Source organism: Callorhinchus milii, unplaced genomic scaffold (genome assembly GCF_018977255.1).
Source record: "Callorhinchus milii isolate IMCB2004 unplaced genomic scaffold, IMCB_Cmil_1.0 Scaffold5, whole genome shotgun sequence".
Lineage (NCBI taxonomy): Eukaryota > Metazoa > Chordata > Chondrichthyes > Chimaeriformes > Callorhinchidae > Callorhinchus > Callorhinchus milii.
In genome coordinates, this window is record NW_024704746.1 from 38,571,504 (window position 1) to 38,598,264 (window position 26,761).

Sequence of the window (26,761 nt, forward strand, 5' to 3'; positions counted from 1 at the left end):
CTCGATTGGACTATGATATGGGACAGGTCATTAAACATTTAGCAGACCTGCTGGGCAGGCTGCGTAATTAATGTCATTGTGTTGAATATCACCACACTTCCTGCACTACAGTATTCATGAACCTCCAACAAATAACTATACCTGAGGTAAATCCCTCAAAAAGTTTATGAGGTTCTTGTAAGAATCAGCAAAATGGAAACAGGCAAAGGTAGCCTGGTTTTCAATCGTTTTTCAAGCAATTCTAGCTTCATCCATGCATGTGCATATGGTCAATTACTTTATAGTGCCTACAGCACTCTAAGAATCAACCCTTCCTTATAGGTCACTTAATGAAAGTCATACCTGGAAACTACCATCCCCCAAGTCTGTGACATGAACAAAGCCTTGATCAGGATCAAGATCCACTTTGTAGCGATCCACATGTCCAAAAGGCGCTCTCCAATGCACAACAAACGATCTTGACAAAACATTTGAAATTTCCAGCATCCGAGGTTTTTCGGGTACTTGACGTAAAAACAATATTTCTTTTTTGGAACTTTTAATGCATGTATGCTTCAGAATATTTTAACTATGTATAAATATTACCAGAATTTAAAAAAAATTAACAGATACTTACAACACAAATCTTATTTTAATTATTATAATTAGAAATAATGGGGTGAGAGATCATATGTTACACAAACAATTGTCTAATATACACTTAAAACATTCTACAACCTGATGTCCTCCCGATGTGAAATGCGCTATACAAATGTAATTTTGTTTTGTAATTTGCCTTGAAAATGCACATTTACTTTGAATAGGATTATTCTATTCTATTCTCTAAGCAAATTGTCGTGTGCATATATGGAATTCCTGAGCCTTGAACACACAATTGCTCCCAAATGGTGTATGTTGCAGTAGAATGCAATTCTGCCTGTCTGCACCGCTTCCCAAATGACATTGATAGCATTGGTGTACCTTTGGGATGATAGTTTTAATACATTATTAAATTTAGATTATAGTTTTAATACATCCTCCTGACATGAAAGGCATTATATTAAGGTGTATTGTACTAACAGAGATACTTCTGATAGACTGCGATGACATTAGCAGCTGCAGCAAAATAACAAGTAGATCATTGGAGGCCTTACTTGTTGTTACTCTCTTCACAATGAGGTCACTGCAATCCTTGCCTTTAATGGTTTTCACCTGAAAAATATATTCTTCTCCAGGAATAAGGTCTTTGATCCTAAACTTATTGCCATGTATAGTTGTTTCATATATTGCTTTATTGCCACGAGACAAGAAGTACTTCAGCTGTGAAAAGATCACAAGTAAAATTGGTATTTATTTTAGGTGTATTGTATTTATAATAATGTGATTATGAACCTATAAACATCTGGTTAATCATCTCCAAATTCTGAACTAAGTTCAGTGTAAAGAGGAAAATATACCACACACAATGGCTTGAAATAGAAAGATAGTAAGGCAGGGTAAATGGCAGGACAGGAATCATAATGTATATGTTTATTTCTATAATGAAATGATCGTGCAAGATGATAAAAATAGGAACATAACCAGGAGTTAGTACTAGAGGAAAAAAATTAAACTGCATCTGCCCCCGCCACTATTCTATATCTTCCTCCACTTTCTTTAATTCTTCTTCAAAGTTTGCATTACACCCAATGTATTACCATCAGGAAATTAGATATCACTCCTCCCAGCCTTATTTTGGAATCATTTACATACAATTTCATACATCAGGATAAAATTAAACAGGATTGAGCACAACTTGAAGAAAATAAATTCCACAAAGTGCTCGATTTCCAGTTGATTTATTTTGATCAACATGTTAAAATGAAAAAGCAGAATTGAGTGTTATAACAACAGAAACAACTATTTGAATATATATATATAATTCCCTTCATGTTGGATAATGTATTGGAGAGTTGGATGCTGAGCAAGAAGGAAAGGGGAGATGATAATACGTGTGGCCAAAGAGGCAGGTTTTAAGGTGGGATTTCAAGATAGATGGGTGGTGGGGGAGGCAAAGGGAAAAGGGGCAGAGTTCCAGACATTGGGAGCATAATGACTGATGGCTTGGCCACAAACAATGGCATATAGGGAGATAAAGATACATATATATATATATGTATAAAACAGATGAAGTATCAGTCAGTAGTGAGCAGGCAGAACGTTTGGTTGCAGCCATACATTTTTCTTTTGATATATAATAAAAGATATGATGAAGAATCGCATCCAAATAGTTAACATGTATTTTGCTCTCCTTCAAATACTAATTGCCTTATTGTGGATTTCAAGTTATTTGTGTTTTCCTTTTGTGCTCTTTATTGATCGTGTTTTGTGTCCTGAACCAGCAGCTGAATTCTAGCTAATGTCTAACCTTACATGTTTTATGATAAAATATAATGTTGTACACTGGCATAAGTTAGACTTACTCATTGTACAGATACTTTGCTACAACTCCTTCTCAATTATTACTCTAACACTCAAATATATCTAAAAAGAACAAGCTATCCATTAATTAATTTTACATGAGTAGAAACTTAATCCAGCTTTTACAGGTCCATATTGCAAGGTGACCCATCTAATGATGCCTGAATCATTAAATATTAAAACATAGCTTCATTTGTTTAAAAAAAAGATCTCCATTTGTTTCCCATAGATAAGGTGTAAATTTAGTAAAGCAAAATTAGTTTTCTGCATCACCAGGTATAAAACAAAAACAAAAGTATAATTTAATAATTATGTTATTTTAAGAGTATATTACAATTAATAGCAAACTTTTAGTAAACTTACGCATTTGCCCATAAAACATACTTCACATGAAGCACTCCTATGAAGCACTTTGAGACATCTTCCCAATGTGAAAGGGGCTAGACCAAATATAAGGATAGCAATACACAAAAGTTTTACTCACCTTAAAAGCATCAAATTGCCCCCGAGGAGATTTCCAAACCAGATAAGCTGAATTCTCATCCTGTTCAACAAATTCCAAATCTGCTGGAGGTTCAGGTACTGAGCAAAACAGATTTCTTATTACTATCATTATTACCACTATTTTTATATTATTATTATTTTCAATATTTCAGTCCTAACCATCTAGGACATACATGTGACGTAGTGTACATACATGAGCAATATGCATATTACTAAATGCAAGTTTGGCAGGTATTCTTTGCAGATACAGAATATAATTTTGAAACCAACACAGAAAAATATTCAATAAAATGTACTGTGTCATCACTGTATATGGTACAATAATAACATCTCAGCAGCACAACAAGAAAGCGTTGATTTAACTTCAGCTGCTGTCTTCAAACACTGGAATGTTCTCAGGTGTGAATGTTAAGACATGAGAACACATGATAAATGTGTATTAGCTATCTGGTTATCAAAACGTATCCCCATTTCCCACTTCACATTGAGTGGTTTGCTACAGTGCTGTACCAAAACTCTCGATTTCAAGATCCTCACACTTGTCTTCAAATCCCTTCATGCCCTGGCACTGCCCTACCTCTCTGACCCTCTTACTCCCCAACCCATTACCGCTGCTCCATTCGACTGGCTCTGGCCTCCTGCTTGCTTGTCCCACATGCCCTACTTTCCACCATCGGTGGCCGCACTTTCAGGCACTACATCCCGAAACTCTGGAAGACTCTTCCTCTATCCCTTCGCCTTGAGCCATCATTCCCCATCTTCAGGTCATGCCTGACAACCTTCCTCTTCAACTGTGCCTTCGGTCACCTCCCCCCTCCATCCGACTCGGTACTCCACCACTGCTCAGCGCTCTGGAAAGCTACCCTGCATGAGTGGTGCTACATAAATGCAAATTGTTGTTGTCTCATAATTACACAAACCATAAACACAAGCACGCTAGCCAGTCAACATAGGTGTTTTTTAATTAATTAAATTATATTGTCATTTTCAAAGTAGTCACTGAAGTCAGTGTGGGAAAAAATTAAAGCAAACTTTAACAGACTTATTGTACAAGCAGTACAGCTTGCCTCTCATTGAGTAGATCACAATAAACATATGTAAGTCATAAGTTCAGGTCTACCTGATTTTAATTGAGTACATTCTTTCCAGGTGTCCACCTGGCTCAACAACAATTACATTTCTAATCGTAATTCAGTTAATAAGACTCAGACTCAGTTAATAAATTGTTAGAGGTTCAGCTGCAAGTTAAACTGATGTCTGCATGTTCACATGGACGTAAAAGAACCCATTGCACTAATCATAAAGAGGAGGGAGTTTTCTCCCAGTGTTCAAGCCAACAATCCTCCAAATAAAAAGAAATGGTCACTCACTTAATTCCTGTGTGCCCAATGGTTGCTGCATTTGCCTGTAAATATACAATTACTAACCTTTAAAGAAAAAAACTCTTGTGTTTTGAGATTTTTTGGTGTGGTAAGATACTATATCAAATGCAAGGATTATTATTAATAAATGCACCTCACAGACTGGCTGAAACCAGTGTCAGGAAATATTCACAACTGATATTATCTGGAATAATCATAGCACAGCCCAAAATGCCTCAACCATCTGATTGGCTGAGGCTATCTAATGGTGTGTCATCAGAATAATTTGTAAAATAAACAATGATGAGATCCATATACAATAGTTACATGAATATGTTCATAACAAGTACAAATGCGGGGGGAGTTTTACCAAGACATTCTTGGCTTTAATAATTAAACTTACATGTTCTAACACTGATTGTTGTGGGGTGGCTTCTCTTTGTTGACCGAGTTGTATGAATGGTTACAAAGTAGATGGTTCCTGGTGTTAGGTTGTCAAAATTATATATTCTGTTCAAAATCAATCACAGAAAGAAATTGCTACTTATATTAAGTCATCTACCAAGTCTTCTGTTATTCAGTATACTGTATATTAATTACATGACATGTTACGTTTACTATAATTTAATTACTGTGGATAAATAATATTACAGTCATATAGTTTAGATTATTTACAATTGAAATGCGAGGAAGGCCTAATTTAAAGATCATATTAATATCTTACCGGGGGTGTGTAACTGGTAGTTTGATTGTCTGAAGGATTTTTTCACGGGATAGTGTAACATTATATCCATCACATGAGTCAGCTGGTTCTTGCCAGTTGACACTTATTGAATTAGAAGTCTTGCTATAATTAAAATATTCCACTGGGCTGGGCACTGAATTAGAAAAAATACTCATAACAATGAATGATTGGTTAACAATCAATTATTTATAAAAGAACTCAGATTCAACATTTATAATAATCCAAAAGTGATGTGCATTTATGAAGAAATGGACAAATTATTTTTTCAACAAAGAGCAGAGGCAGTAAATGCAATTCAATCCACATCTGAAAAAGATGTGATGCCATTTGACACCATACTCTTTTATTAAATGAACATTTGGAAATGAAATTTGGCTAAATAGGACTTTTTATTCTTCCATGTGTTCACCGGAAATAATATAGAGCGGTAAAGTACCAAACATACAGTCAATTCACTTTACAGTATATTCTGTGAACTCTTTGAGACGTCTCGAAGACGTGATAATGCGCTATATCAAATGCAAGGATTATTATTATTATATAAGTATCAGAACCTCTCATCAGTGGAAAATCTATATGACAGTCGACTACTATTATAAATAAAATACAGAAATAACTATTGAAAAAGCTTTAAAGAATATTGAAAATATTATATTTCCTTGTAAACTATCGTAATCCATGTCTTTAGTTTTGAAAGCCTACTGAAGAGACTGATATCTGTTAATCAATGATGTTGTATCACATTTATATTTAGAATTAATTTGGCATATTAAAATGCTGTAAAATAAAACTAATCTTATTGCATCCTTACTTGTAAATATTTGCTGTATTACTTGCGTGCTATCTCGGTAGCCTTCCTTCTCTGTTCGAAGTGAAACGTTATACAATGTTCCAGGGGCCAAATGTGTAAATTCTGCATGCTCTTGTTTGACCTTTCTAACCTGAAAGTGGTCAATTACACTATCAATTTGACAGTTTTGTTACACTTCTCACTCAACACACATATTACGAAACATATTTCAAAAATGAAAGTGGATGTTAACCAGAAAGGGAAACTTGTCCTAAGACAATTGGCTAAAGATAATTTCAGAACATTAGGGAGGATTTACTGACTTCTAAGCTAACTACGTATACTAACAGATATTGATGGAGCAAAAGAAAGCATATTCAGCTCAGGGTGCAGTGGTCACTATGTTTTTTTTTAAATGTAGTTATACTTCCGATCAATATAGGTCTACTTTAGAAAAATATTCTTATTCCTATCAATCCTGAGATCTAAATGTGTATGTTTTTTGACATTTAGAACTATCAGTCATGCATATGGGCAAGATATCAATTAGTGTAAAGATAAATAAAACAAGAATATTGCATCACTGAAACTTATTTATACTTAAACCTCTAATCACATGAAATTAAAATAATGGTCTTAAAATACACAGCATTATTGCATATTTTCTAGAGTGTATACTTTCATATAAACAATGAGGCCTCATTTGTAAGTTACCATCAGTTGCATGTCACAGTTTGTACATAAAACTTCATATTGGTAAAAGTGACCATCTGCCTTATCCCACAGCAATTCCATTGATGTTTCTGTAACTCTGCCTTCACGCACATTAGTGGGTGGTGCTAAGCCTAGAACATACAAAGTTCATCAGTTTTACCAAACTGACCCAAAAATAAATTGGATCATGATATGTGCTTAAAAACAACATAAATTACTCCCAAAGTTTACAAGGGAGATACAGCTGGCCAGGTAACTATTGCAGCAGTTACTGGATCACATCAGAAGAAAGATTTGCCTTTGTTACATTTCACTTTGTACCAGAGTAGAACACATCATCATTTCTGCTTCTAAATTGATGCAAGTCAATTAAAAGGTTATTGTGGTTTACTGTTTGAACTATACATGCAAGTTATGGTTGTTTTTAAATGGATCTTAGTGCAACACAGATACTCACATGTTTTCACAACTGGGACTCGATAGACTTTGCTTTTCATGTTGCCACTGGTGGTATACATGGCGAAACTGTACTCTCTGCCTGGTACCAGGTTTTCTATCGTTAGATTTACATCTCCCTTTGCTGCAACTGTTCTTTCGATTTCATCTTCATACATAACATTAAGACCATCGTATGAACCAATGTTTGGCATTCCAACATACAGCACTGTTGAGTGAGTTTGAACATCAATTGGAACAACTATTTCAACAGGTCTAGGCTCTGAAATAGAGAGACGAAGGAAACATCAAGGTCACAACTGATAGAAATCAAGATACTTTTAGCTATTTACTAATAGAATGCCATAAAAATTCTCATTCTCAACATTTGACTTACTCATGGTTTGCGTGATAATGTTTGGTTCACTTCTCTTACCACTCTTTACCATTGCCACTTCAATATCATAGGTGATACCAGGAATCATAAAATTACATTGAAAGGTAGTTTTGTTTATATTAGAGTTCGAATGTTCAATGACGACATCACCACTTTCACTGATTTTCACTTGTATATAGTATTCATCAATGTCTTCAGATGGTGGTTCCCAATTCACAATAAATCTGTCTTCCCAAACATCCTCATGGTTAATAAATACCTTGGCAGGAGGGCTGGGAGCTAAATAAACATTGAATAATTAGTAAATTGGTAGTATATAACTTCTAATAATTTACCCAACATAACAGTCTTTCCTTTTTATTATTATTAATAACAATAATCCTTGCATTTGATATTGTGCCTTTCAGTTCAGAAGGAAGTCTGATCACGGAATTTACTGTGTGATGAGACAATGTCTCAAAGCACTTTACATGTATTATTTTAAAGTGATGTGACTGTGCACTTTGTAGGCAATTGCTTAAGTCAAATATGGTACGCAGTTAATTAGCTCACTTTCCTTGTGTTCATTCATCATGTTCCTCTAAACTTACCTGTGGATGCAAGTACTGGTCCCTCAGCACAACTTAATGATCCTGATTCAGCCACAGTTTGTACATAAACTTTGTAAGAGTGTAATGGCTTGAGGTTTCTGAGCACCACAGAGGTTTCTTCACTCCTGGCAGTTTCAGTGCCCTGATTATTTGATTCAAATTCAATGTAAGTGACAAAATAGCGCTGAAATGATGCATTCTGTGAGCTGTCAGGAGGGGTCCAATGAAACCATAATACAGTGGATGATACTTTTCCAGATGTAACATCTCTTGGTGGATTTGGTCCTGTCAAGTTGCAATGAACAGTCATCAAATAATAGAAAACATATTGATACAGTATAGCACAAACAAGATAGAAAGTGAATTTTGAACTGAAAACATGTTCAACAACATACCAACATAATCAAAACCATATGTTACAGTTTAATTACAAAGTATAGAGATAACCAACGTTGTGCATCTAGCTGGTCCTGTTCAATTTGTGACAAGGTATTCCTTTATAATCCGATTCCCAGACAAAATTTAAGTTGCACAGAATGTAACACTGATGGTACAATCTCTTAACAGTGCAAAGTCTTTACAACTTACGTGTGTATAAACTCAAAATTGGACTAAGAGTTATTTGGGCTCCTGCCACATCTCTTAACTTCAATGCAAAATAGTAGAGGTGTCCAGGGTACAGACCAGAGATAAGTATTCTTGTAGAGTTTGGTAATATGCTGTAGGAATGTCGGTTTTCGTCAGTAGTTTGGTACCAAATAAATAGTTCGGATTCGGTTGTGAATGAATCTTGTAAATCATCCCAGACAAAGGTGGCTCTACTTTCTTGCACATCTACTAATTCTAAACGAACATTCTTTGGAAGAACTAGGACATAAGAACAAAACACTTGAAACGCACAATGCTCAGAATCATTGAAAAAGCACAAATATGGTAAAATTTCAAGTAGATCTGGATTGAATCTGTTAACTTGACATTTCAGTGTGTGTACAATTTGACAAATTGCTGAATTGAGTTTTAAATCTGAAGCTGGCTTTCTAGTAGTTTTCTGTAGAAAACTGAAAACAGGCTTCGAAATTAAACACGGTGTTTAGGAATTCTGGACTCTCTGAAATGTTACATTAATAGAGTAAATCCAAATCATGGTGTCATTTTTATTCAATAGAATGTTAGCATGCTACCGAAACCCATGTGGGCTGAATATAGATGACCTAGTTGTTAATTTGGACATTTCTTGTGGTCAGCCAGGTGTCTGACACATGCATAAACCCATCACCATGCTTACGAGTATCCAAACGAAACTGAGAATTCCATGCATCCCACCTACACATGGAAATTCCAGAGATGACGTGTTGGAGTGGAATGCACAGTCTCTCCCTGGAGGGACACATCCTGTTTACCTAATTCCGGAAAGCATTAGATGCAGGTTGGCAGGAGTCAAGGTTTGAGGACCCCAAAGTGTGCGTTGGCGTCTGACCAGCTAAATCCACATAGCTTGTCATTGACAAGATTGTCTGGCAAGCTTCCCTGTTGCTTGTCCAGCTCAGACCACTCTACCCATTTGGACTTTAGCTTGCAGAATTAACAGGAGATGAGTGGGAGGATTCCCTGCCTCCAGTGACTGGTCATTTAGTTATAAATCTTCTGTGCATATTGCAGAGCCAATGTCAACATTAATAAACACTCATGTGCTTCCTAGCATTGTTAAGCAATCACTTAACAGCAGCTAACCAAAACACAATGTGTGAAAAATTCCTTTTACGATCAAGTTAGTGTCTCTGACACGGTGGGCTTATTCTGGAATTTTCCATTACCAGTGCATGTCAAAGACTTCACACTGTGCAGCCAAAGCAATTGAATCATCTTCATGTGCAAAGCAAACCTCAAATTAAAAAGAAAACCAAAATGCAATCGAAAAGCAGCAGAGATTCGTATTATTGCAAGTCTTAAGGTACAACAATGACTATTACCCAGCGTTTAATTCTCAACATATGATACACTGACAGATAGAAAAGTAAACTAACTACACTCCAGAAATTGAACAGGATAATTATACATTAGTATTATTATTACTGCAGCTGTTGTTTTGAATTAGCATTAAATAGCTTAAATTCATTTTTGGAGTTCGTTACTGCTAGCAATATAACGTTAAAAGTGTGTTACCTTCATATTCACAAATGTATGGTAAAGACAGAAAGCAATAAAACTCTGTAAGCACGTAGTCAGGGCCTATTGGATTCAATTGCAATGCAAAGCAATCAGTCTCATTTGATGGAAGATTCTGCTTAAAGATATTTCTTAGATAGGCAGATTTGTCAGTCCACTGAAGATCTCTTTCTGTCTAAGGAAAGAAGAGGAAAAAAATATTGCTATATAGATCTGTTGCACAGAGTAAAATTAATAATTTCAACTCATACTGGGATTTGTACACTTTCTGTTTGAAGTAACTCTAATATCAATTTCTTAAATCCATGTGCTGTAGCATTTTCTCTACAAGGTACTCTCCATTTTGCTGCACAACCATTCAGCCTGAAATTTCATGTTTGGGCTATTTTGGCACATCTTTTAGGTTACCTCATGAGTGACTATAGATTACCAGGTAGAGATGAAGATTGGCTATCTTGATTTCATGCACCTGTTAAAGACATTCGTGACCCAGTGACTAGAGAGGGCACAAGAGGGGTTTAACATGCCCTCTGATTTTCCCTCCCTCATTCAGATAAAGCTTATTGCTTCTTCCTTTTCCTATACCCTCATAGCATCGCTTAGGAATCAAAAGTGGGAACCAACGTTCTGCAGCTCTGGGATATAACTTGATGCGTCAAAATAGTGAATCAATACATCGCAGTAGGGTTCTAGCCTGCTTATTTTCAAGCACTCTGGGATGCTAACCTGCACGAGTAGGACTATATAAATGCAAGTTGATGTTGTCGTATTTGTTGTTGTTGGGATGCTAACCTGCATGAGCAGGACTATATAAATGCAAGTTGAATGTTGTTGTATTTGTTGTTGTTTATGGTGTCTTCATCTATTGTCAACTATTTCTTTCTATTTCTTCCCCAATGTGTTTCAGTGGAAAAACAATTGCAACAAAGTTAAAGGTAGTCTTGTAAAGCATGTGACTTGATAGTTTTTTTTCCTCAGGGCTAACCTACTTGTCTCCATTGTGATGGTAGTATTCGGTTTCCCTCTTATACCTCAAAAAAAGCATGTCGTGTAAAAGGCTGACTGTTGGAAATAGGAATGTTTCCCTGGCAAAACAAAGCAGCAAAAAACAATGCTGTGATTGTTACTGACTGTGATGTCTAGAGTCCTGTTTGGACAGTTGCTTAACAATTCCGGCTCACATGATACAATTCTTATAGAGAGAGACACTCTTGGTTCAATCCAGGTAAAGTACCTATGTGTACCAATAATCTAATATCATACATTCCCATTTTTGTGATTGGTTTAGGATAGCAAAATATTGTTAGATTAATATCCAATATCTATTGCTGTTGTAATTTGTTATGCATGACAGTACGTCTTTCAACCTTCTACAACTGTGGTTATAATCTTGAACCATACTGTCTCCAGCACAGACCTTGGTTCTTGTCTTCAGTATCAACAATTAATTAGACATTTGAGTCTTTGAGTTAAAGTTACACTGTGCCTGTCATACACTGAAATTTCCATTCAACTTTGACTGAAGACTATCCCTGTGCTGCCCATTAACTCTTGTCACTGACTTATTCAACAAATCATCACTGAACTTTACCACAGAACATAAATTTACTGCATGCTACATGTATGTGAGATGCAGCACACAACATCTGAGTTTAGCATTTAGATTGTGAAATTATATTTTAGGAATAGATTTTGTAAAAATAAATCAAGTGCAACAGTGTCCTTTATTTTGGCCTTTTTAGTCATTTGAGACTGCAGCACTGAATAACGTTCATGTGTTAAAATCAGAGCATGCCTTCAGATGGATGAGCTTTTCTCTGTAATCTTAAATGCATTGTGTTCAGAGGGCAGCAATCATCTCGACAACCACTATCTCCATTTAAATTAAACACAGTTTCAAGAATGCTGGCAACAACACAGCCATTGAGAGGAGCTCACCACTTTTCATCCATTAGAAAGATAATTATCCACTAACAAAGGTTATTGGATTGTCCACCTTTTTAAAATATAAAAATACAGTATTCACAATGACGTTTTACATATTATACATAACTCAAAATTAGCCCACACGTCAGAAGAGAATTTTTTTGTAAACAAAATCCATGGAATGCATTAACGTTTGTACATCAATTACAATAGTTCATATCTATAACTTAAAGTAATCTCTTTGTAAACAGTTACTGCCTATGATTTAGATTCAGTTAAAAATACCTAATTCAACAATAACCTTTTTTTTCTGGAAACAGCACATTTTGGAAGGTTTCATACAAAAGGAAAGACATTGAATCTACTCAAAATAAAAAACAACTTCTGTAACAAGCAAAACTTCATAACAGCACTAGATACTAGATTAATATTGTAAATGTTTATAAGAAAACAAGTCTGATGCAGTAAATAAATACTAAAGTACTATTTCTTTTTTCTATTCTGTCCAGGGACTCCATAAAGATTAAGTATCATGCTGTCAAAAGGAAGCATATTCTACCTAATATACCATTCAGCATTAACTTCATTATGAAGTTCAAACATGAGCAGGAACCACTCCCTTGGTTAATTAAATTGGCCAAACTCCCTCAGCAAGTAAATCAGCTGTCTAAAATATTCAACAGTTCACAATAATAACCCAAATAATGGTGTACCAATTGCAGGAAACTGATAATTAATTGTATAGTTCATAGTAACAAGGACTTTCAGACATATTGTACATATATGTTGTAGAAAAAAAACATTCCGCAATATTGTATTAAAAAAATAGGCATATGAAAAATTAACAGATATAACTTGTTAATTTGGAATTATAAAAATAATAATCCTTGCATTTGATATAGCTCCTTATCACCTTGTTGAGACGTCTCAAAGCGCTTTGAATTGCTAGATTAGAAAAGTTTTCAGAGATTTATATTTTGATTAATGCAGAATGTTTTTAAGGTCAACTTCAGTTCTGGTTATACTAAAAAGAGGATTATGAATGCTATGTTCTTTCCAGTGGAAACAGCAGAGTTATTAATATCAAGTGGAAAACATGCTACATGCAGCATTAGTATAACGTTAAACAGCAGCTCAAAATAATGCACTTCATTCATCTCATTCATTAAAAATAAATAATTGTCTTTGACTGAGAGTCACTCAATCATTAGGTTAAGAGGTCATGTTTACCACATCTGGGTCATCTCTAAGCCACTAGCATTTGCATAACCAACTGGTTGTAAAGTGTAATGTTTGTAATTTTAAAACATAGTTTCGATTCACTTGTTCCTTTATTTAAACCTTACACTTCCACTCTCTTCCACAATCTGCCCAGTCCCTTTCTCAGAATCCTTTTATACTTGCTTGCTTTTTATTGTCAATGTCCAATTGCCAATTAAGTCATTAAAGTAATATGCAACAAATATACTATACACACTCCGCAATCCAAAGGGTGATTTGCTAAATAACATTTTTTTATCAAATTTGCAAAACTTCAAATTGTTACAGCAACATGATTTGAAGAAGGGGAAAGAAAAATCGAACTGCTGGAAATCTGAAGTAAGAACAAGAAATGTTGGATATTCACAGGCAGACAATCAGAACCTAGTTTTTTGGGGGTCTTATTTTCCCTAAGGTAGCTAAATAGTTTAGGTCTGACACCAGGAAATATTTATTTCTATAAAACCTAATCAGCAGCAGGAAAGATGTTAGAACCAGGATTCTGGATTTGCTTAAGATATAGTATGATGCTGTACTGGGAAGATAGTAGATTTGGTATTCTGAGGCAATGGGATAATAGGAAGATAGGATTCTACCATCTGAGGAATGACAAGCCCAGAAACGACCACTGCTTCATCTGTCCATTCCCATTTTCAAATACTATTCATCTCTAGTTCTAGCTCACATAACCCTTTGCTTGAAATTCGGTCTTGAACTGGCCTCCTTGGCAAATTGCTCCGGATGTTAACTGCATACAGCAGCACAGGAGGTCTAGTCTGCCTGACAGATAAATGTTAAAGATCCCATGGCATTACTTGGAAAGAGAAGGGAGTTTGTGTTGGTATTCTGACAAACAAACCCAGATACAACTGATCATTTACTGTTTGTGGGTCATTACTGTGAGCACATTGTGTTCATCTAATATAATCAAATTTGTAGTTGATACAAATACAAACACTCCACTTTGCAATAAACCATGTGAAGCACTTTGAGATATGTTACAACATGGTAAGATAATAATAATCCTTGCATTTGATATAGGCTCTTATCATGTAGTTGAGATGTCTCAAAGTGCTTCACAGATTATACTGGATGCTGTATCAAATGCGACAATTATTATTGCATGTTAATTACCCTCTGTGTAATGTAGTTAAATTGAAACTTTCTATTCATCTTCCCCTTTTGAAATAAGACCAAGACTCCTCATTGTGGATCTCCTGATCATATTCAATAATATCATATTGGACAAAATGCTTTCTTCAACTGAATCATAATTCAACTGATTTGCAATATTTATGAAATCGAAGATTTGACACTCACCTCAATGTCATTCAGACCAGTCCATAGCATGTTGTAATTATTCAGAGACCTGAGGTGCGAGGATATGAGCATATGTTCTTCTTCAGTATTTATGTCAAGAAGGTGAGCTCCAGTTGCTGCTGATTCACAGAAATGGAGTGCCTCTTTCCATTTCATGTGCTCTTTTCTTATCCAGTAACAACTATATTTTGATCCAATCCAGTCTGGAGGACATGACACTATAAAGGCAACAACAGTATGATCAGCTTATGAAACTGCAAGTCTTCCATAAGCAGAGCAGATAAAGAAAGAAAGTTAACAACTTGACACCATTCAATCCTTGTTACCATAGAATCAATCATCGAATTATACAGCATAGAAGGAGGCCATTTGGATCATCGTGTCTGCCGGCTTTTTGAAAAGAACTATCCAATTCAATCCCACTCCCCCGCGCTCTCCCCATAGCTCTGCAAACTTGTCCTCCCCTGTTATAGTTTACAATAAACAGCTGTATGAATTTTAAATTTTTTTTTAAAAATACTAACTTTCTCCTTTTCTGCATCTCAAACTGAGAAGTATAGATTTACATGTAACAGAAACCATTGAGTGAATGGTGCAAGTGGACATCCTCATGACTGAGTCTTGACAGTGACAGTTAATGGATTATTTCCCTGTTATAATGATAATAATCCTTGACAGTTGATGTAATGCCTGTAACATTGAGAACATCGCAAAGTATTGCACAAAGTTTCTGTAAAGTGTAGTGACTGTGTATTTGTTGACAATCGTGACAACCTGTTTGCGTGCACCATTGACCCACAAACAGCCATGAAATGGATGTCCAATTTCTGTTGTCACGACACCAAGAGGAACTCCTGTCACTTTTCGAATAGTGCTATGGAATCTTTAAAATAAACCTTATCAGGCAGAGGGGACCTTGTTTCAATATTTCATCTGAAGGACAGCACCTCAAAGAATACAGCGCTTCACCGGCATTATAAACTCAGACCCAACATAGGGTTTCATCCTATGTTGGTTTGGGTAGGGCACTTCACAACAAAGCCCAATTTATTTCTATTCATACGGTTTGCAACAATTTGCCACAGTTTCCTTGGACTAGACAAATGGGAGGAAATATCCAGGTCATGCAATTCGCATCACTGTCCAGTAATCCTACTGGAAAGTGCAAGTGTCTAGCTATCAGGTGAAGACATTATCAATTGCAGTGTATTAACACATTGTATGAACAGATTTACATATTGAAGTGTAAATCTGTGCCAGTCAGGAGAAAAAGGGAGAAAATGGTACCACTAAACCTAATAACACATAGAAAATTATTTTGCACTGATCAGTAAATTTACCAACCTTGGTTGCATGCTTGTGTGATGGGATTTACCAGCAGTGTATCCCACCCACAGTCTTTGTTAATGCCCAGACTTTGAAAGCCACATTGGCATTGTTAAATCAATTGATTCTGACCTTTATGCCAATAACACATTGGCTCTTTTATAAAATATTCTGCTTCCCCCAACACCGAGTTTTTAATCAGTCACAATGCCAACTAAATAACATATGAATTTGAACTAAATTGTTTTTCATACCTGTTTCGATGAGAATATCAAAGATTTGCGTCAAATTTATTCCAACGAGATGCACTTGCTTGAATTCCAAAGAGAAATTATGCAGCGTTCCAGGTGTTAATTCATTCCACACATACTCAGTTTTATTCAGTGGAATAGTGTGTGAAGTGAAATTAAGGGTTATCACAGCAAGAAGTTTTAAATCTCCAAACTCCTTCCAATCAAATAAAACACTCGTTGCTGAAACATTTACTTTTATAGCAGCTTCACTGAGCAGACCTGAGAGATAGAAAATGTGTTAGTATTCCTGTTGCCAAAATATTAGCTATACATTTTGAATGCTAAGTTAGGTTTGTATTCGTAAGTCTCAACAGTTTAAGCTTTTACCAACAAACAATCACAAGCAATACATATTGTTAATTACATTGTTCAATAGCAGTTTTCAGTTTTATAATGGCAGGTGTACTGTAGTTGATATCAATCAAACTAATATTAATCCCCAGTAAAAATACATTTTTTGACAAATTATTCCAGTGAATCTTCAGAATTAATAAAGACTGAGATTGCACTTAGGAAATGCTGTATCTATCTTTCAAAAGCAAATATGCTCATATACTGTTAACCTTATAAGCAACTTACATTATCAAATTTACTCATTCGTAAAAAAAACCAAAGAATTATGTATGACTTTATTTTGTTTGAGCTCTGCTGTATAATATTATTGCAATAACTTCCATTTTGCATAAGAGTACTAAGAGATTCTTCATTAAAAAAAAGATAATCAGGCTACGTGTTATTGAAGACATTTCAAGGTTACAGATTTTTTAAACCAGTGAGTGCAAAGTACCTCTATAATAAACTCCACATGTGAGGAATAAAGCAATGTTTGATGGGGAATATTGACAGTGAGGAATGAGATGAGGGAAGTTCCATCTCACAGAGAATAATGAGAATTGGATAGATACTGAGCAATACAAATAACAGTCAATTCACTTTACGGTATATTCTGTGAAGCGCTTTGAGATGTCTCGAAGATGTGATAAGACGCTATATCAAATGCAAGGATTGTATTATATTGAGCAATATTGTGGAAAGCTAGGGAAGCAAGATCAAGGGAGGCTTGTAATACAGTATTTGGGCCAAGGAATAGTCTGTGGCGAAGAGGATTCAATGGGCCACAGGGCCTTAGGAAATCCTAATTTCCTATGTTCCTATTAGCAAATTATTCTTTCCCCTCTCCTCGTACACATACACAAATACACACACAAACATACCACACACAGACAGAAATATATAACTTTAGTACATGAATATTTTTAATTTGTCTAAACTCTGCAGGTTTTACAACTGCTGATCACAATGAAGGTTATCTCCTAACAAATGTTTATTAAAGGTTCCGATTAGTATCATGCATGAAACCTTCTTAGTTTTCTACATATTTACAAGTTTCCTACACTACAAAGTGACCTTTTGGAATAAATTAACCTGTGAGATTCAGACTATTTTGTGTTAAATCATTTTCTAAACATTCATGTATTGCAAGTTAGAAAACAAGGACTGATTTTACAACTTGCAATATAACGTCTCATGGCTTGGAGTGCTTCACAAAAACAGGGTGAAATGTCAAGAGCGGAAGGGGAAGCTAGCCATAGGTGCAGTCAAAGAGGTCCTTTTTAGGCATGATATAAAGACAGTTAGAATTCAAGATCCTCATCCTCACCTACAAGGCCATTCACGGCCTTGCTCCCTCCTACCTCTCCGACCTACTATCCCCCTACTTACCTGCCCGTACCCTCCGTTCCTCTGGCTCTGGTTTGCTCCACATCCCCCACCCCAACCGCCCTACCATCGGGGCCGGGCCTTCAGCCTCTCAGCCCCGAGGCTCTGGAACTCTATCCCTCAGTGCCTTCGCCGCCTCCTCCCTTTCCTCCTTCAAGGCCGGTCTCAAGACCTTTCTCTTTGACCGAGCCTTCAGCTCCCCTCTTGACTCTCTACCCCATCCTCGCTCCCTCCCTTCCCTCCCCCTGACCATTTCCCCCTTGCTCGGGTCCCAACCCAACTGTACAGCGCCTTGGGACGTCCTCCCGACGTGAAAGGCGCTCAATAAATGGAATCTTGTTGTTGTTGTTGTTGTTAGAGAGGGGGTGAGATAGAAAGGTAGATGGAGGGAATTCAATGGTTGCATCAAGGAGAAAACGACCTCAGCAGCGCTTTGCATGCACAATGCGCAACAAGTGACGCCAGTGGTTATCTCATGACCTGAAAGTTAGCTACGTTTTAGCAGGAAGCCGGGTGTACCATACTTCCGGGACAGCACAAGTGACTGAATTAAACGTAAGGGCACAGAAGGACACTCAAGCTGTAACCAAAGAGTGTCCCGAAAAGTATGTACGGTAAACTTGTGCGTACGGTGCACAACGGGGCGCCTTCTGAAAGCACCAAGTACGCCTTATCCGGGTGTGTGCAGGTGCGCACATGGATGTGGTGTACACAGGGGCAACTCCCAACTGTTTTAAAGGGAGTTTCCCAAAAAACGTGTGCACAACCTATGTGCGGTGAATGAATGCACTGTAAACAACGGAATTTTTTTTGTATTGAGAGAAAGGGGAAAAAATGGAACAGAAAATATTGTATGTTGTGTTTGTTTGGGATTTTTGTTGTACCAAATATTGTATTTATAAATAAATATATATATTTTTAAAAAGCATAGTAGCCCCTCGCTTTAAGGGAACCAGCACTCAACAGATGGCAGTTCTAATACGGCAGTCCTGTAGAATTATTGTAGCAGAGCAAATACTTACCTACTCATTAGCCTTCATTTCCACTGAATCATAGAAAATGTTTTTCTGATTCTCGCCAAGTCCATCTGATTGCAACTTACATAAGTTAAGACAGCAAACTGGTGCTTACGTGTCGTAAAAGATTTGCTGTCCAAGGGTTCTCCGTGTCTCAGCGACTTTGTACTAAAGTAATAGTTTGTATCTTCATGAAGGTCACTCAGTGTGATACTTGATCCTTGAACAGATTTCTGAGGAGCAGAAAGAAACTGTGCTGGTTTAAAATTTGAAATGAACATGTGAGTCATTGTATGCTTAATAAAAAGCGTAGTGCATAATTACTCATGGGCATGAAATAATAACTATATCTCTGAACAATTTGGCCCAACTGGTCCATGCTGGTGTCATTCACTGGGATTTCACCTTTCGGCACTGCAATGTTCTTTGTAAAGATATCAGCTACAAAACATTTAAAAAAGATAACTTACAATTACATGTCAAGTACATTACAAATGATAACTAAAAGTTGGCAGGCATTCATCATAATAATAATGCTTACATTTGGTGTAGCCCATTTCATGTCGGGAGGATGTCCCAAAGCCGATTATAGGATAAACTGTAATGTGCAGCGATTGTACAATGGTTGTTGGCCAGAACACTGGGAGAAACAACCTTCTCTTTTTGAATAGTGCGGTGGGATCTTTAACATCCACTTTAACAAGCAGACATCATCCTCGGTACCTCAATGCAGTACTGCATTGGAGTGTCAGCTTAGACTATATGAGTTCCAATTCCCAATGTGGGGCTTGAAACCATAGCCATCTGACTTAGAGTCGAGAGTGCTACCAACTGAAAATAAAGACATTCAGCTCTTGCACCAGAAACCATCCATTCCTTGAACAGTATATGAATATATTATGTTGTAGATAAAATACTTGTTCAAAAAATCACGTTGTTTCAATCACTTGATAAAAGTCAGGTCATAAAAATTAGAAATATAACATAACGTGGTAGATTTAGTTATTGTGATATCTTTACCGTGGTACTGGAAAAGGTTGGGGCCAGTGTTCCGTATGTTATTAGATAGGTTTCTGTCTGTTCTTCAGGAAACACGTTCCACTCAATCAACACCCTTATTGTTGAACGATTCGCAGCTAACTGGCAATTCAAGCATCCTGCAAACTAGAATTAGTGCTGCTTACTTACATGTCAGTTGTGGTGATAACAATAAAAGTAACATATAATCATCATATCACAATGCTAGAAGCAGAGGAATTGAAGTATTAAACTTATTTTAAGGGTTCAGAATATCTAGTCTGACACAAATTGATAAGTAAAATAATACGTCTGAGGATTTTAAACTGATATTCAATCTATTTTGTAGATGTTCTCTCTGTAAACGCAGATAGATGAATTGCAATATTGTACATGCAGATTCATATCAACTTCAATCCTGGCCTTGATAACAATACAAGTAGCATATAGTCTAGAAATCTAGAAGGCTGGAAACACATAAAAGTAACTTTGAATCAGATTTCTGGACAAAAGAAAATCTATGTGATGTATCTAACTTTGGGGCACGAACAGTACAGCAATCCTCAAATGGTTAACAGCAACAACTTGCACTTATATAGCAGGGTAACATCTCAGAGCGCTTAACAGTGGCGGAGCCTGACTCCGAGCCAGGGGAGCTGGGGTGAGGGACGGCCATAAGAATGGTTTGGGTAAGTTAATTCAGTAATAGTCTGACTAGGTCAAAGCATTTTTGACATCAGAAGACAATTTGGCGATCAAACATATTTTTATTGAACTTCTTAAGTTGACACATTTGTTTCACTGTAAACACTATCAAAAGGAGATTAAAAAGTTAAGCTTTTCATTTGGCTGTACATTTTTGTCTAACTACACTGAGCAGATTCTGTTAATAATTAATAGAAAAAAATTCAAATTGTCTCTCTGGTACTGTGATTGTTTTGTTCTCCATAACCAGCGCTCCAAGACGCTGTCCTGTGTGAAGGGCACTATATAAATGCAATTTGTTGTTCTTTGTTATTTTATAAAACATGTGGCTACCGCACTCATTGCATAAACAGTTAAAATGCTCCAAACTTCAATACTATAATAATAATATAATAATAATCCTTGCATTTGATATAGCGCTTTTCACGTCGAGAGGACGTCCCAAAGCGCTTCACAGAACACACTGCAAAGTGAATTGACTGTATATTTGTGGGCGAACGCGGCAGCCAATTGCGCACAGCAATGTCCCACAAACAGTCGTAGATTGAAAATGACCAATTTATTATTGTTTTTGGTTTTTGGAGGGATTATTATTAGGCTCTGTGTGGAGTAAGGAAACTTGCCCAAGGTTTCGCCCTCTGCCTGGAATTGAACTCAGGTCTCTCACTTGCAAAGCGAGTGCTCTAACCACTGAGCTACAGGACTCCACAAGCTACAGAACTGAGCTACAGGACTCTACTAGCTGGAAAATTGTCTCAACGTAGTTACCCCTAATAGATCTTCATGTTTGATTATGTTGCATGTTACAATGTATTCACAATAGTCTTCCTAAATGTAGCAAAGCGCAGAGCGAAAACATTAAATTCAAACAAGAGAGAATTTGAATTGTTTAAATGTTGCCAATGGCCACACACTATAATCATCAGTTTACGCTGCTGAGATAATTTCTGCCTTAATAATAAATGTATTCCTACCTGAAAAACATACTTTAGAAAACACAAACACAAAAGGGACTGGTCCATATGGGAAATTGGTTTCATTCTGCCTTGTGTAACATTCAAATGCAGCTTCTCAGCATCACACAGCTTCTACTCCACAACAAGCTGCAAAACCAAATGAAATCAAAACTAAAAGTGAGAAACATGATTTTTACTTCCTGCTCCTCGCAGACAATGAACAGCATGCCACAAAAACAGATATTAGTAACCAAATCTGTAATAGCGTTAATCATCCTTTAAAATCTTTGGGCCATCCATTGACTTAATTTAAAATAATAATAATAATAATCCTTGAATTTGATATAGCGCTTTTCACGTCGGGCGGACGTCCCAAAGTGCTTCACAGAACACACTGTAAAGTGAATTGACTGCATATTTGTGGGTGAACGCGGCAGCCAATTGCGCACAGCAATGTCCCACAAACAGTCGTAGATGGAAAATGACCAATTTTTATTATTGTTTTTGGTTTTGGAGGGATTATTATTAGGCGTGTGGAGTAAGGAAACTTGCCCAAGGTTTGGCCCTGCCTGGAATTGAACTCAGGTCTCTCGCTTGCAAAGCGAGTGCTCTAACCACTGAGCTACAGGACTCCACAAATGGACTATTGGTAGAGTGGAGCAGTGCTAATTTGCATTGCTATACTTATAATATTGTGGTGCAATGCCGAGTGCTTCCAGCATTGCAGCAATTTGGACTGAGAAGCCTAATCTTTACTTCACATTCCACTTTGAATCTAGGGCTGCTTTTGAACAAATACCCAATTGCAGAGTTCAGCTATGGGCACTGCACAATATTCATAAATGAGTTGTTTGTTAATTAATAAGTGTTCTCCTAAAATGTTACAGGAATGGATTGTGATTCATAATTCTGGTACCTTGACAAAAAAAAGTCATTAAACATAAATGAGACTTGACTCTGAGCATTGGTAAGATTTTCAACAGTGGGGTGTCATACCTGAACACAATCCTGTCCACACTTGATGGCTGCATTCACAACCCCTCCAGCATGGTTCGCTGGGTCAGAAACAGGAACCCTGGATGAAACTTCTTTCGTTCTGGCTCTAGTACATTGAACGCAATTCTCATGTCCCAACTGTTGCCCCAACAAATATCAGCAAACTCAGCATAAACTCAGCATTTGACAAGTTTCCACTCCAGACCAGTACTGTGCAATATGGTCCAATTCTATATAATAGACCAGTATTGTACAATATGGGACAGTGCTTGTGATTTGTTGACCAGTATCTGGGTGATCTGGGCTAGTGCTGTAAAATCTGTGGACCAGTGCAATATATTAATGCTAACATACTGTGTAATATAGATCGGTGGTGTGCAATATGGACCAAAAAAATTCAAATTGTCTCTCTGGTACTGTGATTGTTTTGTTCTCCATAACCAGCGCTCCAAGACGCTGTCCTGTGTGAAGGGCACTATATAAATGCAATTTGTTGTTCTTTGTTATTTTATAAAACATGTGGCTACCGCACTCATTGCATAAACAGTTAAAATGCTCCAAACTTCAATACTATAATAATAATATAATAATAATCCTTGCATTTGATATAGCGCTTTTCACGTCGAGAGGACGTCCCAAAGCGCTTCACAGAACACACTGCAAAGTGAATTGACTGTATATTTGTGGGCGAACGCGGCAGCCAATTGCGCACAGCAATGTCCCACAAACAGTCGTAGATTGAAAATGACCAATTTATTATTGTTTTTTGTTTTTGGAGGGATTATTATTAGGCGTGTGGAGTAAGGAAACTTGCCCAAGGTTTCGCCCTCTGCCTGGAATTGAACTCAGGTCTCTCACTTGCAAAGCGAGTGCTCTAACCACTGAGCTACAGGACTCCACAAGCTACAGAACTGAGCTACAGGACTCTACTAGCTGGAAAATTGTCTCAACGTAGTTACCCCTAATAGATCTTCATGTTTGATTATGTTGCATGTTACAATGTATTCACAATAGTCTTCCTAAATGTAGCAAAGCGCAGAGCGAAAACATTAAATTCAAACAAGAGAGAATTTGAATTGTTTAAATGTTGCCAATGGCCACACACTATAATCATCAGTTTACGCTGCTGAGATAATTTCTGCCTTAATAATAAATGTATTCCTACCTGAAAAACATACTTTAGAAAACACAAACACAAAAGGGACTGGTCCATATGGGAAATTGGTTTCATTCTGCCTTGTGTAACATTCAAATGTAGCTTCTCAGCATCACACAGCTTCTACTCCACAACAAGCTGCAAAACCAAATGAAATCAAAACTAAAAGTGAGAAACATGATTTTTACTTCCTGCTCCTCGCAGACAATGAACAGCATGCCACAAAAACAGATATTAGTAACCAAATCTGTAATAGCGTTAATCATCCTTTAAAATCTTTGGGCCATCCATTGACTTAATTTAAAATAATAATAATAATAATCCTTGAATTTGATATAGCGCTTTTCACGTCGGGCGGACGTCCCAAAGTGCTTCACAGAACACACTGTAAAGTGAATTGACTGCATATTTGTGGGTGAACGCGGCAGCCAATTGCGCACAGCAATGTCCCACAAACAGTCGTAGATGGAAAATGACCAATTTTTATTATTGTTTTTGGTTTTGGAGGGATTATTATTAGGCGTGTGGAGTAAGGAAACTTGCCCAAGGTTTGGCCCTGCCTGGAATTGAACTCAGGTCTCTCGCTTGCAAAGCGAGTGCTCTAACCACTGAGCTACAGGACTCCACAAATGGACTATTGGTAGAGTGGAGCAGTGCTAATTTGCATTGCTATACTTATAATATTGTGGTGCAATGCCGAGTGCTTCCAGCATTGCAGCAATTTGGACTGAGAAGCCTAATCTTTACTTCACATTCCACTTTGAATCTAGGGCTGCTTTTGAACAAATACCCAATTGCAGAGTTCAGCTATGGGCACTGCACAATATTCATAAATGAGTTGTTTGTTAATTAATAAGTGTTCTCCTAAAATGTTACAGGAATGGATTGTGATTCATAATTCTGGTACCTTGACAAAAAAAGTCATTAAACATAAATGAGACTTGACTCTGAGCATTGGTAAGATTTTCAACAGTGGGGTGTCATACCTGAACACAATCCTGTCCACACTTGATGGCTGCATTCACAACCCCTCCAGCATGGTTCGCTGGGTCAGAAACAGGAACCCTGGATGAAACTTCTTTCGTTCTGGCTCTAGTACATTGAACGCAATTCTCATGTCCCAACTGTTGCCCCAACAAATATCAGCAAACTCAGCATAAACTCAGCATTTGACAAGTTTCCACTCCAGACCAGTACTGTGCAATATGGTCCAATTCTATATAATAGACCAGTATTGTACAATATGGGACAGTGCTTGTGATTTGTTGACCAGTATCTGGGTGATCTGGGTTAGTGCTGTAAAATCTGTGGACCAGTGCAATATATGAATGCTAACATACTGTGTAATATAGATCGGTGGTGTGCAATATGGACCAATGCTGGGTGACTGTGCCTTTAATCACAGGGTTATCAAAAAGAGGACCTGTACCTATAGTTCTAAACTCATATTTTTAAACACATCAGTATTGATATGGAGCTATAACATCTCAAAACGGTTCGCAAAGTTTTTTTTGGAAAAGTGCAGTGACTGTATATTTGTAGGTGAACTCTGCAGCCAAGTTGCAAAGTCCCACAAGCAGCCCATGAGGTGAGTGAACCTACTTTATCTGGAGGATGGTTGGCCAGGACGCTGGGAGCAAGTAATCCTGTTGAAAGACAACCACCAGCTTTGACCCATTCATTGCCTGTCCACTGTGGATGGTTCACCTAAAGCAACAGGAGCCCTGGAAAGTGAAGAGCAAATAACTTAAAAGGCAGAAGTTCTGCTGCTGTCCAGTTTGGAGCTCTCCACCAGCACAGCCAAATAAATCAGCAAAGGCAGGAGAGAGGCGAGGAGTCAGAGACATCTTTCAAGCCAACTATTAAATGCTGGGGTTGTGCGGGGGGGGTGGGTGGGGGGTGGGGAGGGGGGGGGGGGGGGGGGGTTGCGTGCATTTTGCACGTGCAATTTGAAACGACAGACATGACCCAAAAGTAACTTAGAATGAATTACCTGCACTACCAGCACAGCTCTCAGTGTGGGACTCAGCTCGAGCTCAGCTCAGGCGTTTAAATCCTGTGCTTCCCGTTTTGTTTGCTGGAGAGGGAGGGAGGGAGGGAGGGGGGGGAGGGAGGGGGGAGGGAGGGAGGGGGGAGACTATTGCACTGTGCACCCCCTCGCTCTGTCTGCAGCCCCCCCCCCCCCCCCCTCTTTTTTTCTCTCTTTGTTCCTGAAGGATGATGTTACCATAGGGATGGAGGTTGGCGGCTCAGCGCGGCTTTGATTGACAGCGGCTCAGTGGGTGCGCTCTGGGGGCTGCGGAGAGCTCAGCGCAAAAAAGAGGAGCGCCCGCAGGCACTGTCAGCCCGCAAACCCTCCACTGTCAGCCCGCAAACCCCCCACTGTCAGCCCGCAAACCCCCCACTGTCAGCCCGCAAACCCCCCACTGTCAGCCCGCAAACCCTGCACTGTCACCCTGCAAACCCTGCACTGTCAGCCCGCAAACCCTGCACTGTCAACCCGCAAACCCTCCACTGTCAGCCCGCAAACCCTCCACTGTCACCCCGCAAACCCTCCACTGTCACCCCGCAAACCCCCCACTGTCAGCCCGCAAACCCTGCACTGTCACCCTGCAAACCCCCCACTGTCAGCCCGCAAACCCTGCACTGTCTCCCTGCAAACCCTGCACTGTCAGCCCGCAAACTCCCCACTGTCAGCCCGCAAACTCCCCACTGTCAGCCCGCAAACCCCCCACTGTCAGCCCGCAAACCCTCCACTGTCAGCCCGCAAACCCTCCACTGTCAGCCCGCAAACTCCCCACTGTCAGCCCGCAAACCCCCACTGTCAGCCCGCAAACCCCCCACTGTCAGCCCGCAAACCCTGCACTGTCAGCCCGCAAACCCCCCACTGTCAGCCCGCAAACCCTCCACTGTCAGCCCGCAAACCCCCC

General features: G+C 38.0%; 1 protein-coding gene across 1 annotated transcript in view; it reads right to left on the reverse strand.

Moving 5' to 3' along the window:
• The window catches only part of ptprq (protein tyrosine phosphatase receptor type Q), an 88,837-nt gene extending 69,546 nt beyond the window's left edge, over positions 1-19,291 (reverse strand). The window contains 15 exon segments of the mRNA XM_042335062.1: positions 343-503; positions 1,134-1,299; positions 2,924-3,021; positions 4,708-4,814; positions 5,029-5,182; positions 5,861-5,990; positions 6,554-6,684; positions 7,011-7,271; positions 7,386-7,664; positions 7,976-8,260; positions 8,564-8,842; positions 10,139-10,316; positions 14,648-14,865; positions 16,228-16,485; positions 19,117-19,291. Coding sequence (XP_042190996.1) covers positions 343-503; positions 1,134-1,299; positions 2,924-3,021; positions 4,708-4,814; positions 5,029-5,182; positions 5,861-5,990; positions 6,554-6,684; positions 7,011-7,271; positions 7,386-7,664; positions 7,976-8,260; positions 8,564-8,842; positions 10,139-10,316; positions 14,648-14,865; positions 16,228-16,485; positions 19,117-19,291 — 2,880 coding nt within the window.
• Between the last annotated feature and the right edge of the window lie 7,470 nt (positions 19,292-26,761).